This window comes from Leucopleurus acutus, assembly GCF_964270905.1.
Source record: "Leucopleurus acutus genome assembly, chromosome: 16".
NCBI classification, from domain to species: domain Eukaryota; kingdom Metazoa; phylum Chordata; class Mammalia; order Artiodactyla; family Delphinidae; genus Leucopleurus; species Leucopleurus acutus.
Window position 1 is genome coordinate 53,070,975 of NC_139158.1, and position 18,300 is coordinate 53,089,274.

The window sequence follows — 18,300 nt, forward strand, 5'->3', positions numbered from 1 at the left end:
GAAAGTTTGTGGTGGTTCCCAGCCAAAGGCATAACTTAAATCCTCAAAGATGAAACAGTTTTGGGTGTAGCATGAATATCATTTCCATCCAAAGATCCTCTAAGACCTTCTGAGGGCCAGCTGATTTTGTGATGACTGCCTGCAATGAGCAGGAACTGCGAAGCAGACTCTAAGATACACAAGAGAGACGTGTACAAAGCAGTTTTCAATTAAAGAATTGGGACAGGCAGACTTAGCATCCCTAAAATTTAAGGCCACGATAGGTTTCCTGTCTTCTCTACTTCACATCCAGATTACCTGGATTAGAAATAAATGTTGTCATTAGGCTTGATGTAAAATGAAACCTTGGCAAAATTTAGAAGTACAATTGCATTCCGTAGCCACAGGGAGGATTTTGCCAGCTCATGCTGCTTTGCAAAGCTATTTACCTGTTCTAGCCCAGCCAAATCGCTAAACATCGGAGTTTAGCATTTGCATCAACCCCAGGGGTGGCTGAATTCATATCTAATATGAAGTGATGTAAACCTTGGTAGTTGATTACAGGTTTCATAGTGTAGGAAACTGAGTTATTTCTATTGAATGGTGGTCTGGGGAAGAAGAATTAACTTGATCTTATGCCAGATTATTGCAAACCCTGAAGCATTTCCCCAGCCTAAGGCATGTGATTTAATTCTAATAAGAAACTTCATTTGGATAGGTCTGAGGATAACTTTTATTCTGTTAAACACAATGCACCAACATTTTTCACTAGCCCATAGCCCACTTTGGGGTTGGGGGAGGGGTTATAGCTGATAATAAACAATGATGCTAATCTCATTATTTCCATATCATTATATTTGCAGTTGTATTGCAAATAAAAGAGGAGAGAAACCAAAAAGTGTAGGGAGAATTTGAAACCATTGCTTCTAGGTATTACTGCTAGATGGCTGGACTTAGCAAAAGCTGGCAGCCGCATAGATTTACCACACAGTTCTCTCCATGAAAGTCTGTAGGCAAATAAAGGGTAGGCATGAGGAGTGGGGAAATGCATGTTTTTGTTACACCTCTTAGATTATTTGCTTTTGTTTTGTCCCTGACTTTCCAAAAAGATGTACACCCTCGGAATGTATTAATGGAAATGATCAGCCCTAGCCCAGAATTCCTTGGCCTGGAGAAATTTCCTCTCTCCCTTAAGTGCTTTCTTGCTTCAGGTAGTGAGAATTTGCCCATATATTTGCAAGGATAAATGAGTGTCTTACGCATCAAAACCATTGCAGAGGAAAGCTGTGTGTTGAGAAGATTGTGAATAATGAGGAGAAATCCAGGTCCTCGGCAAAATTCGGAAAATTTAAAAAGCTATCTAGAACTTCTTTTCCCAAATAGTATTAGACATTCTCTCACTTAACCCTTTACAATTGTTTTGTTAGACCTGCGCGGTCTCCTAGGAGTTTCGACTCGCCCAGGAAACAAGAGTCGGAAGTCGATGCAAAACGCAAGAGGTTTATTGAAGGCCGGTGCACCGGGGTTCCTTGGTCCTCACGCAGGAGGTCGAAGAAGGAACCCTTTTGGGCGCGAATATGTCAGTTTTATAGGTTCCCACTTCCCCGTATGTAAATTATAGATTTGGTTGTGTTCTCCTGCTGATTGGTCCCGGCTTAGGCTCGGACCAGAGAGGGAACTTGTCCCCAGCTGCCTGATTGGTCTTTGACAGACACCTTTTTTACATTTTGTTATCTCCCTCCTTCTCCCCAGCTGCCTGATTGGTCTTTGACAGACACCTTTTTTACATTCTGTTATCTCCCTCCTTCTCGGAAGGGGGCCGGACATCCTGGAAATTCACCCATTGTCTAAGAAGCCCCTATTGTCTGGAGAGTTCTTAATCATTAGCTGGAACAATGTCCCTCGAGTCCCACAGTTTAGCTTTAGAGTTTACCAGAAAACATCCACAAACATTGTCTCAGTGGACCATCTGACAACACTATGAAGTGGGCAGGGCAGCAGCTGTGGTTAGACAAACTTTGCAGATGAAATGTGCCTCAGTTGGCAAAGCTGGGACTGTAGCCCAGGCCTTCTGACTCTCAATCCATTGGATCTTGTCTTTCTGAGAGATAGATGTTATCACATAGGTCATTTATAGGGTTTTATCTTTGATGTTTCAAGGTCCAAAACCTTACTAGTGTCTCATTTAGTGGTGTGTGTGTGTGTGTGTGTGAGTGATATGCATTTTTTAATAGCAATGGCATAATGTATTCCTATTGCCTCTAAATAAAGAAGAAAAAGAAATGTCAAATATAAACAAAGTCTGAATATATCTAGAGCATTTAAAGTTTAGGTGTCTATCCTTGAAGATATATCTTAGGGATGATGAAACAAAGAGCTTGTGGAAGTAAGGAAATAGTCATATGGGATCAATGTTTACTTAATGGGGTAGCCTCCTGGGTACATTGTTTCTAGGATACCCTCACTATTATGAAAGCCAAGATTTTTAGACTTGGATAAATACTGGGGATCCTCATCATGGGCAAGAGCCAGGCCTTGCCTTTACAATAATATCACCTCAGAGATGATCTCCATTTTGCCAGGTGTTGGGAAAAGGCGACATGCTTTGGAGTTTTCTGTTGCTGCACCACATTTTGGGAATGGAGGTCTATGAAAGTTGACCCCTGCCCTTTGTAAAATGAAATCTGACAGTTGCTACTTTTGAGAGCAAGTGAGAGTTTCTTTGTGGAAAATGAATAGGGAAAGAAAATGGACTTCAACCATTTTGAGCTTTTGACGCTAGACTAGGATAACTCGAATTAGAATTTCTCAACAAAATCTGACTATGCTAGGTGGTTTACAAAATTCAAAAGCTTATAATTTTTGCCCCCCCAAAGAATAATATGAGCTGGAAGGACACATGTTTATCTCTGAGGCCAAGGTGACATTTGAAATATTTAGCAACCTGTAGAGCAAAGACTTTGACCAATTGCAAGAGATGCTCAGATGTTTTTCTCTAGTGCTCTAATGGTGGTCTGGATGTACCCAGCTCTGCCACGCACCAGCCTTTAAATTGCTGGATTGTGTGGGTGTGTGGAGTTTGGGGAATCCAGAGACTCCTTAGTGAGAGAAAAGAGAGATGTCACATTGAAGGGACTCAGGAAGAGGGGTCATTTACTTTGGAGCCATGGTTATTTACAAACAGGAATGGAAGTATTTCAATATTTCAACAAGCTGAATTGTCATGCTGGTATGTACCAACGGAATCTTAGATCTGTCCTTAGTGGAGGTAGGAAAATTTTTGACTGTCTCCTGAGTGGTCCTTGCAAATCCCAGGCTCTCTTATCTCCTTCTAACATAAAACTGTGTTGAAAACAGTGGATGTAATTCATCAATGTTTTTTCTTTTTTAAAACATGTTTAATGGAGTATAGTTGCTTTACAATGTTGTATTAGTTTCTGCTGTATAACAAAGTGAATCAGCTATATGTATACATATATCCCCATATCCCCTCCCTCTTGCGTCTCCCTCCCACCCTCCCTATCCCACCCCTCTAGGTGGTCACAAAGCACTGAGCTGATGTCTCTGTGCTATGCAGCTTCTTCCCACTAGCTATCTGTTTTACATTTGGTAGTGTATATATGTCCATGTCACTCTCTCACTCGTCCCAGCTTACCTTTGGCCCTCCCTGTGTCCTCAAGTCCATTCTCTACGTCTGCATCTTTATTACTATCCTGCCCCTAGGTTCTTCAGAACCTTTATTTTTTTAGATTCCATATATATGTGTTAGCATATGGTATTTGTTTTTCTGACTTCACTGTCTATGACAGACTCTAGGTCCATCTACCTCGCTACAAATAACTCAATTTCATTTCTTTTTATGGCTGAGTAATATTCCATTGTATATATGTGCCACATCTTCTTTAATCATTCATCTGTTGATGGACACTTAGGTTGCTTCCATGTCCTGGTTATTGTAAATAGTGCTGCAATGAACATTGGGATACATGACTCTTTGAATTATGGTTTTCTCAGGGTATATGCCCAGTAGTCGGATTGCTGGGTCATATAGTAGTTCTATTTTTAGGTTTTTAAGGAACCTCCATACTGTTCTCCATAGTGGCTGTATCAATTTACATTCCCACCAACAGTGCAAGAGGGTTCCCTTTTCTCCACACCCTCTCCAGCATTTATTGTTTCTAGATTTTTTGATGATGGACATTCTGACCAGTGTGAGGTAATACCTCATTGTAGTTTTGATTTGCATTTCTCTAATGATTAGTGATGTTGAACATCCTTTCATGTGTTTGTTGGCAAACTGTATATCTTCTTTGGAGAAATGTCTATTTAGGTCTTCTGCCCATTTTTGGATTGGGTTGTTTGTTTTTTTGATATTGTGCTGCATGAGCTGCTTATAAATTTTGGAGATTAATCCTTTGTCAGTTGCTACATTTGCAAATATTTTCTCCCATTCTGAGGGCTGTCTTGTTTATGGTTTCCTTTGCTGTGCAAAAGCTTTTAAGTTTCATTAGGTCCCTTTTGTTTATTTTTGTTTTTATTTCTGTTTCTCTTGGAGGTGGGTCAAAAAGGATCTAGCTGTGATTTATGTCATAGAGTGTTCTGCCTGTGTTTTCCTCTAAGAGTTTTACAGTGTCTGACCTTACATTTAGGTCTTTAATCCATTTTGAGTTTATTTTTGTGTATGGTGTTAGGAAGTGTTCTAATTTCATTCTTTTACATGTAGCTGTCCAGTTTTCCCAGCACCACTTACTGAAAAGGCTGTCTTTTCTCCATTGTATACTCTTGCCTCCTTTGTCAAAGATAAGGTAACCATATGTGAATGGGTTTATCTCTGAGCTTTCTTTTATTTTTCGGTATGCGGGCCTCTCACTGTTGTGGCCTTTCCCGTTGCGGAGCACAGGATCCAGATATGCAGGCTCAGCGGCCATGGCTCTCAGGCCCAGCCTCTCTGTGGCATGTGGGATCTTCCCGGACTGGGGCATGAACCCGCGTCCCCTGCATCGGCAGGTGGACTCTCAACAACTGCACCACCAGGGAAGCCCTATCTCTGAGCTTTCTATCCTGTTCCATTGACCTATATTTCTGTTTTTGTGCCAGTACCATAATGTCTTGATTACTGTAGCTTTGTAGTATAGTCTGAAGTCAAGGGAGCCTGATTCCTCCGCTCTGTTTTTCTTTCTCAGGATTGCTTTGGCTATTCAGAGTAATGTTTTTCTTTATCACAGCAAATAATCACAAGCTAATGGGGATCATAGCACATTGGTAATATATGTTCCAAGAAACATGGAGCTGTCTCAGTTTTGCTCCTGTTCTCTCTTGGGAGTAGCATCTTAGCCTCAACTCATAATATGTCAGCACAGACTCTGATATTCCCCCTGCATCCAGGAGACTGTCTTGGAGTAAACCTATTAATTTACCAAGTATTTACTGAATGCCTATACCTGGAAACAATGGTAACTTAGAATTTGGGGGGACCCTGATTCAAAATTTCAGTCCTGTATGATTTAATCTTGGAAAATGAACCTCAAGCACCAATAGCATCAGGAACCATTAGTATCAAAGCCAGAAGACTCAGGAACCAGGTGGCACAGACTGGCCTTACCTTACTCCAGACATGCTTACCCAAGGGAAATGGGCAAAATACTTGTTAAGGCTGAAGCCTCCTGCTAATTTGATAGTTTAAGTAAAGTAAATATTATTGGTGTATTGGTTTGTAGGGTTTTAACAATCTGTGTGGAATGTCTGTAGATATTTCTTATGAATTCAAGGAGATCTGTTTGAGGATTTTTGATCCTTATTAGCAGAGCTGCTGTTGCCTGCATGATGCTTTTTCATAAACTACAAAAAGGTGCCTTATCATGTGCTAGTCCTCTTAGCTGGACCACTTTGTGCAGCCACAGTCTGCACCTGGAAACCAATGGCAGGCCTTACCCACTGTTTTCCAAATTCCCATGCTTTCACAGAACTCTGGCCATGGTATTGTCCCTCAGGCATATGGAAAACTGTGGGTGTCCCTTGGGTGTCATGGCCCTGAAGGATTGGAGGAGTACATTTATCCATATTTGATACCAGGGGAATCTTCTGAGCATCTGGGAATTCTAGGAAAATCATTGCCTTGCAGGAGTGGTCAGACATGCTGGATTCTTGTTTCACTCAGTTGCCCATCTCTCTGTGACCTTACTTAGGCCACATCCTCTTCAGGACACATTTTCTTTGTGGTAAATTGATGGTTAGGAGATTCTGATCCCAGCAATCATTGTCCTCTAGTGTTTGTTCCAAACAGCACTGGATGACCTAGAGTTATTTTCCATATTTACAACTCAATGAAAATAACACTATGGTTCAGGATGTTCATACATATCACTACTTATTATTACTTACTTAAAATGTGGTATTTTTGGACAATATTTTGCAAATCATGAGTCCTTATGAGAGAAATTCTCAAAGGAACACTTGGGGGAAACAGATTAGTGACCCATAGATAATATAATCTCCAGCTTAAGTCTTCTTTATTTGACCTGTGACCTGAAAAATAGGGATGAAAAACACCTTCAATGACATAGGAAAAGTAACATTTATCAAAAACAAAATCCACTTTGTTACCAGGTGAACTTAGAGTTTTACTATCAAATGACAATGCTATTTAAATGTCAAAGTGTGGTCCAGGGACTGGCAGCATCAGTACCGCCTGGAAGCTGGTTAGAAAGGCAAATTCTTGGGCCCCATCTCAGACCGACTGAATCTGAAACTCTAGGGGTGTTTTTCACAACCTGTGTTTTCACAAATACTCCAGGGGATTTGGTTGCCTGCTAAAGTTCAAGAAGCATGAAAGCATTTTAACCTCTCAGAGTAGCTTTATAAACAGCATGTCATCTAATTCTTATCATCACCCTGTAAGTGTCACTTGGATGACTTTTACTCACAATTGATATATGGCAGGGACACAGGTAAGTCGAATGACCCAGGGTCACACAGTCAGTTTTATATATTTATTATTTATCTCTTGGTATGTTTGGCATTTGGCATACAAACATTTTATCAGTTTCTCCTGCACTAAAGCTGACCCCAATTTGACTACCTATTTTTGGAAAAAAGCCTATCACCCATGTTCTTTCAAGTTCTCTAAGACAATAAGTTACATGATTTTATCTAATTTTTCATTTATTTGCTCATTTTTTGATATCTTGTTTAAAAGATTGTGAGGTAACTGATGTCTGTTTGAAATGTCTAACATATGAATTGTATAAAATTTTAAAAGACAACATAAATGGTAGATGCACCTTTAACAAAAGCTTAAAAGATAACATTTAAAAAGTTAAAAAGGAAGAAAAATTAAACTTCCCCACCTATAATTAACAATTAGTTTGTTTAGGTTCATACACCAATAATCACATTTGTACAAATCATGTTATATATGTTATTTTGGAGGATTTTTGCTTTCTTTTTCTTTCTTTCTTTCTTCTTCTTCTTTTTTTGGGGGGGGGGGCTGTGCCATGTGGATCTTAGTTCCCCGACCAAGGATTGAACCTGGGCCCCAGCAGTGAGAGCGCAGAGTACTAACCACTGGACTGCCAGGGAATTCCCTGCTTTCTTAATATACCTTGAAAAACTGTCTATGTCTGTCAATGTCATTCTTTTGTAACTGTCATAGTCAGAAAAAGAAGAGGGGTGGAATGAAAGGGGGATTGTGCGTGCGCGCACGAGAGAGAGAGAGAGAGAGAGAGAGAGAGAGAGACAGAGACAGAGAGAGAGATTTAAGGAATTGGCTCATACAATTGTATAGACTGGTAAGTCCAAAATCTATGGCTGGCATGTTAGAAACCCCAGGAATAGCTGAGCTGGTGTTGAGTCTGGAGGCAGTCTGCTGACAGTATTCCCTCTTCCTCAAGAACAATCAGTCTTTTTCTTAAGGCCTTCAACTTATTAGATGAGGCCCATTCACATTATGGAGAGTAATCTGCTTTACTTAAAGTCCACTGATTTAAATGCTAACCTCCTTTAAAAAAATATCTTCACAGCAACATCCTGGACATATTTGAGCAAATATCTGGGCACAATTGCTTAGCCAATCTGACACATAAAATTAACCATCACAAAAATATTACTTTCCATGGGTGTGTATATTTCATTTTATTTATGAACTATAGGTTATCTAATCCCCTAAAGTTGGAGATTCAAGTTGCTTCCAATTTTTTTATCCAAATACATAGCACATCTTTGGCTATTTGAGTCATTTTTGTCTTCAAGATCGGTTCACAGAGTGAGGAAAAGAATGCATATTTCTTACTTTTAAAGACTTAACTTCTTATTTCCAAATTGCCCTTGTAGATGGCTTTACCCCTGGAACCATAACTTGAAGACTTTGGAGTAGGGAAAATGCCAGGCTGACCTTGATCTTCTCCTTTCTTCCCAAGCTTGCAGGTCACTGGGAACGGGCATGTTGTTGAGCTCCTGGGCCACCTCCTCAATTGAAGAAGTGGCAGAAGCTGGTCCTGAGGCACTTCGCTGGCTGCAGCTGTACATCTACAAGGACCGTGAGGTTACCAAGCAGCTGGTGCAGCGGGCTGAGTGGATGGGCTACAAGGCCATATTTGTGACGGTGGACACACCTTACTTGGGCAACCGCTTTGATGATGTGCGTAACAGGTTCAAACTGCCACCCCAACTCAGGTAATAATGGGTCTCTGATCACTGGGTCCCTGAGCTGGTTTTCTAATTCTCTTTGCTCTTGTCATGATCCAACTCTAAAGACTTTCTCCAGTTTCTACGTGGGTGCCCTGGGGAATTAGATCTTCACAAAATGTTGGTGCCAAAGTATGGTTGACTGGGATTTGTCTAGGGATGATAAGGTCTGGATTCTAGAGATGGTGCCATTGTCCAATATCCACATAATCCTCAGCAAATCACACCCCTTATATGGGTGTCACGTACTTGAGCTATAAAAACAGAGATAGGAATTGCCGTATACTTGTAAAAGTCAAAAAAAAATTATGTCTCAGAGTGCATTAAGGGCTTTGAGTAAGATGAATTTCCATATAGACAGAAGATATTTAATTTAAACTAAACAACAGCTTGTTATTGTGATCCTAATACCCTATTTCTTTGTCTGCTGAAATAAAAAAGCACCCTTTTAATTTTATTTTTATTGTATTTGGAACAACTCTGGCAAGGAAGATTGAAGAAAGCTAAAAGAATGGAGACAAAAGAAGCCACACATTTGCTCCTTCATCTACTACTTCTTCTTTCAGCAATATTCCTCTTTTGTTGTGGTTCACCCATGGATCAAGATTCATTAACTTATTCACTGGTTCATTCATTCTTTGATCCATTTACTCATTCATTCATCTTAGCAAAAATAATGTATCTAGTAATCTAAAACTAAACTGTGAGCCCATCCATCAGCAGGGAATTGTTGTCCTTTTCCCTGTAAAAGATTAGAATCATCTTGAGTTAAAACTAGAAACTCAATGGAGTTTATTGAGAAAGACCCCCAACCTCCTTAAGCTACAGATCTCCCCTCCCCTTCATTTTTACCTTCCCTCAGTTCCCACCAAAATCTGCCCTTATGTTTTTCATAGGGCTAAAACTCTTTGACCAGGAACTCAAATCTTAGTTTTAATGGAGGACATTTTGATGATGGGATTTCAAAGCATCCATCAGAGTACAGGAAATGAGGGATGCCTTCTTTGGAATCCTAGACCTCACTTCAAACGGACTGTTGCTTATTTTGTCTACATATAAAGTTAATCCTTTTAAAAGATCCAAAATCTAAAAGATTCAAAATCAAATCAGCATTCCACATAAGGACAATGATTGTTGGAAGCCAGGAATTCCATATGTATTAGAGAATGGGATGTCTCTCATGCATCACATAAGTCCATAGCCTTATGTAAGTGTCACATAACTGTCATATAGCTCTGCTGTATGTAAACTTATTTAAGTATAAGCTACTGTGCATAAAATCTTGCTGTTAAACCATAAGTAAATGAGCTGTGTGATGTTATCTCCGTGACACTTCTAGGTAGGTTTAAGATATTATTTCTGTATGGGATACTGTCAATGGCCCAATGACAAAGTGCTCCCCCGACAGCTGTCAATCACCCCGCTCCATGCATCCCAGACACTGAATTGCACAAACATCCTGTCTTTCTAAGAGAACAAAAACAAAAACAAACGTCCCTGACATATTCCTACTTCTTGCCAAATTCGTCAGAAAGTAGATGGTTTCAAATTTCCTTAATATGAAACCTGTATTCACATTATTTCTCTATTTTGGTTGCTTTCATTTTTAGATTTTCTAAAATAATTAGTTTCCCAGTATTTAGGCTTCTGACAGGAAGTGTCCCTCATTGTTTTGCTTTGGCCGTTTAAAAAGGAATTTACTATTCCTTTTCCTCCTCCTCTTACCACTTCTACTAGCAAGAACAACAATAATAAATAATACAGTAGGTTTTCTTTAAGCTTAGGAAACAGTTTCTTGCTCAGGATAACAAGTGGTTCAGAGCGGTATCTACTTAGATGGGGGATGACATGTGTTAATTCTGGCCGGTATCGCTTGCTCCTGGGTGCCAGGGCCATTTAGCCAGGAATGGGAAGGCTGCTTTGCTTTTTCCCCCTTTTTGCTCCCAGGCTCCTGCCCAGATGACGTGAGGGGCTGGGAGACAAAGGCCCTTTTCAGCTGTCAATGTGCACAGGAGTGGCCACGGCTCCCCAGCTTGTCACATCTCCCGTCTGAAGATGATCAAATAATGAGCCACACATCCAGGCTACGGGGAACACAGGAAACACCCCTTGCTGGTGCCCTGGCCCCCAGTGCATACACTGGCCCTGTTTGTCCCTGTGGGCTTCAGGGGGGCAGCACCCTGGGGCCCACATTCAGCAGTGAAGGCAGAGCACATGATGGGAGGCCCAGGCTTCCGCTGGAGGCCACATGCTACCAAAAAGCTCATCTGTTACAGCCTGATATGAAATCAGGTTTCTTTCCTCAACTGACCTGACTCACAGAAGGTGAAGCCGGGCTGTTCAGAATGAGGTTTGGCAGGCAAGGGAGGCAGGAAATCCAGAGGAGAATGAGTCTGTAAAGCGGCGGCTCCTTCCAACCCTCACGGCTTCCTCTGCCTGGAGGGAAGGGGGCGGGAGCTGACTCCTGGCGTCTGGGACCAGCCAGAGTTCAGGAGTTTGGTAATCTCTGCTTGGTCCATATGCAAAACACACATATGTGTGCAGTATAAGTGGCCCAGAGGTCTCCGAAACTCAGGGGGAGTAAAGCGAATTCTCATCTGCTCTCGGCAGAGGAGAGGATTGAAGCCAATTCACCAGACTGGTTCCTGAGGCTCTGAGGCAGGGACCTTCTTCCATCTCCATGCCCCACAGAGGTGGCTCATTTATCCCGGGTTAAGATTTGGCTCTTCAGTGCAGCATCAAGGCAGTTAAAAGAAAAGAAATTTCCAATCATCGACTAAGATCAAGGTAAATCATAACACCTACACTTTTGATGATTTGCCCAGGGACATGCTTCCTTATGCCCTGAAATGATGTATTCATCACAACAGCCAGAGCACAGCCCACAAAAAGAGATCAGAATGCACTGTCTTCCCCGGTCTCTCTGGATAAAAGTGGCCAGTGAGTGTCCCCCTTGCTTCTCTGATCTCATTGCCCAGCTCCCTCAACTTCATTCACTCTTCCTAGAACCTCTGGCTTTCCTACTGTTCTTTCAACATGCCAAAGACACCTGCCCCTTAGAGCCTCAGAATTGACTCTTCCCTCTGCCTGTAAAGTTCTTTCCCCAAATCAATGCATAACTAACTTCACTTCCTTTACATTTTGACATCAGAGGTGACTCTACATGTCTTTATGTTGGGAAACAAAAATAAAAACTAAACAGTAGAGATCAGAATAGAGACACAATATGTGTGGGGATCCTGGGTTGTGGAGGTGGAGGGGAGAAAAGGATTTGAAGGAGGACATTGTACATGACCCAACAGCCTCTGAATTATTTGGTTAGGAAAATGTTCACAGTATAATTCACATAATATTAAGCAGAATAATGACCTCCCAAAGATGTCCATGTTTTGATCCCTAGAACCTGTGAATATGTTATTAATATTTTACATGGCAAAATGGACTTTGCAGATGTGATTAAGTCAAGGACATCAAGATGGGATAATTATTCTGGATTATCACAGTAATGGAAAGCATTCTTATAAGAGCAAAGCAGGAGGGTCAAAGTCAGAGAAGGAGATGCAATGAGAGAAGCAGAGATATGAGTGATACCATCGGGAATCAGGGACTGTAGGTGGTTTCTAGAAGCTAGACAAGGAAAGGAAAGGGATTCTCCCCTACAGCTTCTGGAAGGAAAACAGCCCTAACGACACCTTGAGTTTAGTCCAATGAGATACATTTTGGACTTCTGACCTCCAGAACTGTAATATGATAAATTTGTGTCACTTTAAAGCCTCTAGGTGTGTGTGTGTTATAGCAGCAACAGGACACAACTACAAAAGCACAGATCTGCCAATTTCCTCTATATCTTCTCATTGAGACCATGTTTACCATATTTAAACTTTAAAGTTAAGCATCTACCAGATTGCATTCCTCTTATTCTGCTCTTTTTTTTTCCTTTCTTTTGTATAGCACTTATATTCTAACATGCTCCATAAATTACTTATTATGTTCCTTGTTTAGTTTCTGTCTCCCTTGCTTAGAATATCAACCCTAGGTGGCCAGGCATTTTTGACCATTTTACTAAAACACTGGCACATAGTAGGTGCTAAATAAGTAAGGTTGAATCAGTCAATAAAAATGTGCTAAATCATAAGAGATTTACCCAATAAAGCAAGAAGTTGAACAAGGGTTTGGGCTCATACTTAAAATCCTTGACCTGAACCTTTCTTCCAACTGCCCAGCCACATTGAAGAAGAAATTAGCAGGGCTATGCAATCAATAGAGATGTTTTCCTAACCACAGAATTAAACGCTAGTATTCCATGCACCAATTTCTATAATGTATTATGAATGTCTCTCTCTCATATTGTGTTGATACCGTGTGTTATACCGTTTGTTATTTTATAGTTTGTTTCCCACAGTGGAGACATATGGCTTTATCTTTATATCTTTAATGTCACATTATCAATATTTACAATGCAAAATATTGTATATTTCTCAGTAATAGTCATCTTTATCAACGTTACAACTGGTTATTTAATAAAGTTAACTTTCTTTAGTAGTTGTTACCTTTTTATAATACTAACTTACTAAAAACTAAGATCATTTTTATATTAGATTAAAAAGCATATTTGGGGGCCATTCAAGGCACAATGAGTCTCTTACAAAGAAGAAATACTATCCCTTGCCTTTGGGTCATTAAACAGATTGGGATTTGGAGAATTAAGTCCCAAGTAATCATGTTATTATTTTGATGTTGCCCTTTTCCTTCCTTATGAAATGGAGTACTTTGGTTATCAGAAGCCGCTTTAAGTGTTTTTCTGTGTATATGTCATAATTCTAATAAAAATAGCATTCATGGAGGTTTCCTTCAGAGCCATGGGTAAAACACTCCATCGTGGGTCTCTGTCAAGATATCTGAAAACTTTTTCTTGGCTTCTGGCTTTGAACAACGTTTTAGAGTAACAACAAGGCTTCATTGTGCCCTGAAATTTCTGTAAGGCAACATTCATTCAAGTGTTGATCTGCATTTCACCATCCAAGAATAACAACAGTTATTTATATAATTTTATCCATGTTTCTGTTTTTTCCTATCCATTTCACCCTTTCACCCCACCCCTGCTGAAACACTGCAGCTTGTTTGGGATGGGGGTGGGGTGCTATGCAGAGAATATACACATACAGATATTATTCTTATTTTTCCCCCTGGTTTTGCTATAGGATAGACAGACTGGACCTTTTTCTTATTAACAATATTATTTAGGAGTTTGGCATTTAATATCACTTAATATCATTTCTAAGTAATGGAATAGCTCTCCATAGTAAGGGTATGTTTATTGATCAGAAGGTTAGCTTAATTAAAGTTAGGATGACCACAGAAGATCAAAGTCTTTGATAAAATGTACAACCATAAGTGGGTTGATTAAAAAAAAAAACCAAGTATTTCAGCTAAAATCCAAACCAAAACTCAGCAAATAGATGGATACCAGTATGACTCTCATGGAGTTGGAATTTTCTGTGATATTTAATGGCCACCTGAGTCAATGAAATTATTAGACTAACTATTCAATCCTTATTGAGAAAACTTTGCCAGTGGTTGAAAAGAGTTACTTGGGATATGAATGTTCATGTCCTTATGTTAATAGATGCCACCCAAGCTACACAACCAGCTATTTTAGCTGAAAGCACACTAAAAGCATTAAACCTAATTTTGTATTGAAGTCTTATGATTCACTCTCTTTTTTTTTTGGCTGCACAGTGCAGCATGCGGGATCTTAATTTCCCAACCAGGGATTGAACCCATGCCCCCTGCAGTGGAAGCATGGAGTCTTAACCACGGGACCGCCAGGGAAGTCCTGAAGTCTTATGATTCTCTTAAAAAATTTAAAAATAGTGTGCCTATGTGCTTCTAAGTTTATATAAAAATTGGTATAGCCTTGGCTCCAAGATCCTTTCTGTGTTCAGTGGCAGAGCCAGTGGAAGGGAATAAAAACCTATGACTAAGCGAGAGATACAGTTGTACTTTTATGCAAAGAAGACATTTGCTAGCATGGTAATTTATAATGTGCAGAACAACAAGGTGAGTCCAGATCATTGTCATCATTCAAAATCAGCTTTTTAGAGAAATGAAGTAGGTAATTGGATTTGGGTCTGTAGGGCAGGTAAGTCACATGGATGGTGCCATTGTGTATCCAGATGGCCATCAATCCAGTTAGTGGTCAGAGGTGCAGGCAGGAAAGACTTTATCCCTAGCTTGGAGAACTGCCAAAATCTAGTCAAGATATCAGTATATTAGACTAAGAGAAAAGACTTCAGGTATAGAGTAAGCCAGTAGCAGAGTCTTACAGGTGAATTAGAAAAATACTGTTCTAAGCTGGGTTAACAAAATTAGACATAGGAGAAGGCAGCAACTCAATGGGGTGTGTCTCAGTTTGGGTTCCTTTAGGAGCAGAGTGAGAGGCACTGTTTTAAGTACAAGTAGTTCTTTTGGAAGATGAAAGGAATAAGGAAGAGGTGCAAGGGAGGGGAGGTAGTGAACAATGGGCATGTTTTCAAGACAGCTACAGCTATGGGCAACTAAAATTTAACCCTGCTGGGAAACTCTGGGAGATCTTGTAGAATACTTCTCAGAGTTAGTCTGCCTATGTGTGAAGAAGCTGGGGTATTTATATACCAACACCCTTGACAAGTTGAGTCCTCTGCGTAGATGGTGACTCAGGCTCCAAGAGCAAGAAAAAGTCATATGTATTAGTCAGGTTCTCCAGAGAAACAGAACCAATAGGATATCCATATCTATATATTAGTATCTATATCTATAGAAAGATTTACTATGAGGGATTGGCTTACACAATTATGGAGGCTAAGAAATCCCACAATCTACTATCTACACGCTGGAGGCCCAGGAAAGTCAGAGTAGTTCAAGTCCAAATCCGAAAGCCTGAGAACTAGGGGAGCCAATGGTATAAGTCCAGTCTGAGTGTGAAGGCCCAAGAACTGGGGGCCCATAGTGTAAGTCCTGGTCAAGCCAGAAGGTTTGACAACCAATAGCTTCAATGTGCAAGAGCAGGAGATGATGGATGTCCCAGCTCAAACTGAGAGAATGAATTTGTCCCCCCTCCACCTTTTTGTTCTATTTGGGGCCTCAACAGATTGTAAGATGCCCACCCACATCTTTCCTCAGTCTACTGATTTAAATGCTAATCTCACAGACACACCCAGAAATAATGTTCTACCCAGTTACCTAGGTATCCCTTAGCCCAGTCAAGCTGACAAAACTAACCATCACATCACAGGCAAAGTAAGGAAGGTCTTGATAATTGGAAAACTCATGTCTTGTTCAGGATTTTCTGGAAGATTTGGGAGTCTGAGTCAGCAGGGAGAGAGCCTCAGAGAAAGCAACTAAATGGCGGAGGGAAAAGCAAGAGCTGACAACTCATTTGCTGGGAAACACTTCCCAATTCTCCCTATGCCCACCACCACCACCACCACGCTAATAGTAGGACAGGGAAAAGAGTCTACAGCAACAACAGACAGAAGTTGTTAACACATGTTACTGCAGTTCCAGTCTCCTCTAGAATTTTCCACAAGGACTTTGAAAGATTTCTGAAGTCAAATGCAATTGCCAGAATGCAATTGAGATCTGAGTGAAGAAAATGTAATTAGGAGTCAAGAGACCAAGTTTGGAACTCAAATGCTGCCTTAGCTAGTTTTATACTTGGGGGCATCTCATTCTGCAGCTCTGGTTTTATTTTCTACATAAAATAGGAATTATAGAGTATCAATTTTATTTTCCAGAAGCTTGTAAAATTGTGGCTATATGAATGCCCTTTGTAAATTGTGATGCACCAAGCAAGTGTTCATCTTTATGCTTAGTAGGCATTGCTGGCTGAAAATAACATCAAATTTATTGTTTATATTCATAAAGTGGCTTAAAAATGTAGAGATATTTAAACTTGGCCAAACATTTCTCCTTTAAACTGATTTATTTATGTAAAAAACCTAAGATGTAAAATAAACTGTAAGTGACCAATTAAGTCCACTCAATTGTCACATTTAGCCTGGAATCATCCACCAAAACATGGAAAATGTAAATGCAATCAATCTGTAGATGGTTGAAGAGTGAACAGCCCATTGATTTGAAAAGGGAACCCTGTTTTTTTTTTTTCATTGAATGAGTCATTGTAAAGACATCTTTAACTTTGGGAAATATCTCATTTTATGTAATTCTTTATTTCAGAATGAAAAATTTTGAAACCAATGATTTAGCATTTTCTCCCAAGGAAAATTTTGGAGACAACAGTGGACTTGCTGCATATGTGGCTAAAGCAATAGACCCATCTATCAGCTGGGAGGATATTAAATGGCTGAGAAGACTGACATCCCTGCCCATTGTTGCAAAAGGCATTTTGAGAGGTTTGTTTATTTCTCTACTTGAGTTCACCATGATTTTATGATTCTTTATGGATATGATCATAATACTTTTCCAGGGAAAATAATCAGGAAAAATAAGTATGGAAATAGAGACATCTTATCTCTCAATTCTCCCTTTTGGTGTTAGTGAGTAAATATTTCCTTCTTCTTAGGTAGTATTCTGAAGGAGAACAGGATTCTCATGAATTAAGAAGTTACCTTTTCTAAAGAATTGGGATGCCATTGCCTTATTTCGGAACTGTCATCAAATCACAGAGCTTGGCAAAATCTAAGTAGAAGGTCTTGAGTTCATTGCTTTGGTTGAAAGCTGCCAACAGCTGCTCTCAGACAACAAGAAGCCCCAAGGATGATATGACAGCCAGACCTTTTTAAAGAACATTTTCTATTTTTCTCCTGTTTCCTCCCAGTACCAATGACTAGAACTGACTTTCTGAGTGCGGTGAATCCCACATCACCTCCCTTTAAAGAAAGGCTGACAAGAACATTAAAATCCTCAAATATCAAGCCGTAGGTATTAAGGAACTTGACCACTTCCCCAGTATCCACATGTATGCAAATCCCACAGGGAGGTACCAATGACTATAATAATTTGGAGTGTAAATGTGTTCACCCACAAAAATGTTTTCTTGCCTTTGAAAACATTCCTTAAGTACTGTTATATGAATAACTGCCCCAAACATATTATTTTAAATGGAAATGTTTAAGTTAGTGTCTCTGGGTTGAGAGATTCTATTAACTTATCTCAGGGTTCAACGACATAGAATCAAAACCTTTTCATAAGCTTTACTTGAATATGTATGAGTCCCATAGCCCCTATTTATAAAACTCTAGGCATGTCCTCGACTTTATTTAATATTCTGTACACAAAAATAAGCTAATACAAGTAAAAGAATGGACCTAATGAAGCTTTTAAGTAGTGGAGATATGTTTAAATCCAGATCTGTCTTAATCTGTGATTTTAAAACAAAATTGTCACATTATTTCCTGTTGACCATTGTCTTAGTTCAAAATTTCTGTGGATTATACTTCATTGAACATACCCTGATATTACAGACACCTTTAAACAACAGTTTCACTGACCTTGCTTGCATCCATATTGTAGTCCATGATTGTTAGTGCTACTTCCTGTAGCTATATTCAACTGTAGATACTAAAGTATTAACCTGAAGATCTGCCCCATTCTTCATTCATCCATTCAATTATTCACTCACTCATTCATTTCATAAAC

The 18,300-nt window shown here is 39.8% G+C and overlaps 1 protein-coding gene across 1 annotated transcript in view; it reads left to right on the top strand.

The window, feature by feature from the left end:
- Positions 1–18,300, top strand: part of HAO1 (hydroxyacid oxidase 1) — a 62,448-nt gene that overhangs the window by 16,278 nt on the left and 27,870 nt on the right. The window contains exons 3-4 of the mRNA XM_082857479.1: positions 8,394–8,649; positions 16,879–17,054. Of these exons, the coding sequence (XP_082713605.1) occupies positions 8,394–8,649; positions 16,879–17,054 (432 nt within the window). The remainder of the gene's footprint in view (positions 1–8,393; positions 8,650–16,878; positions 17,055–18,300) is intronic.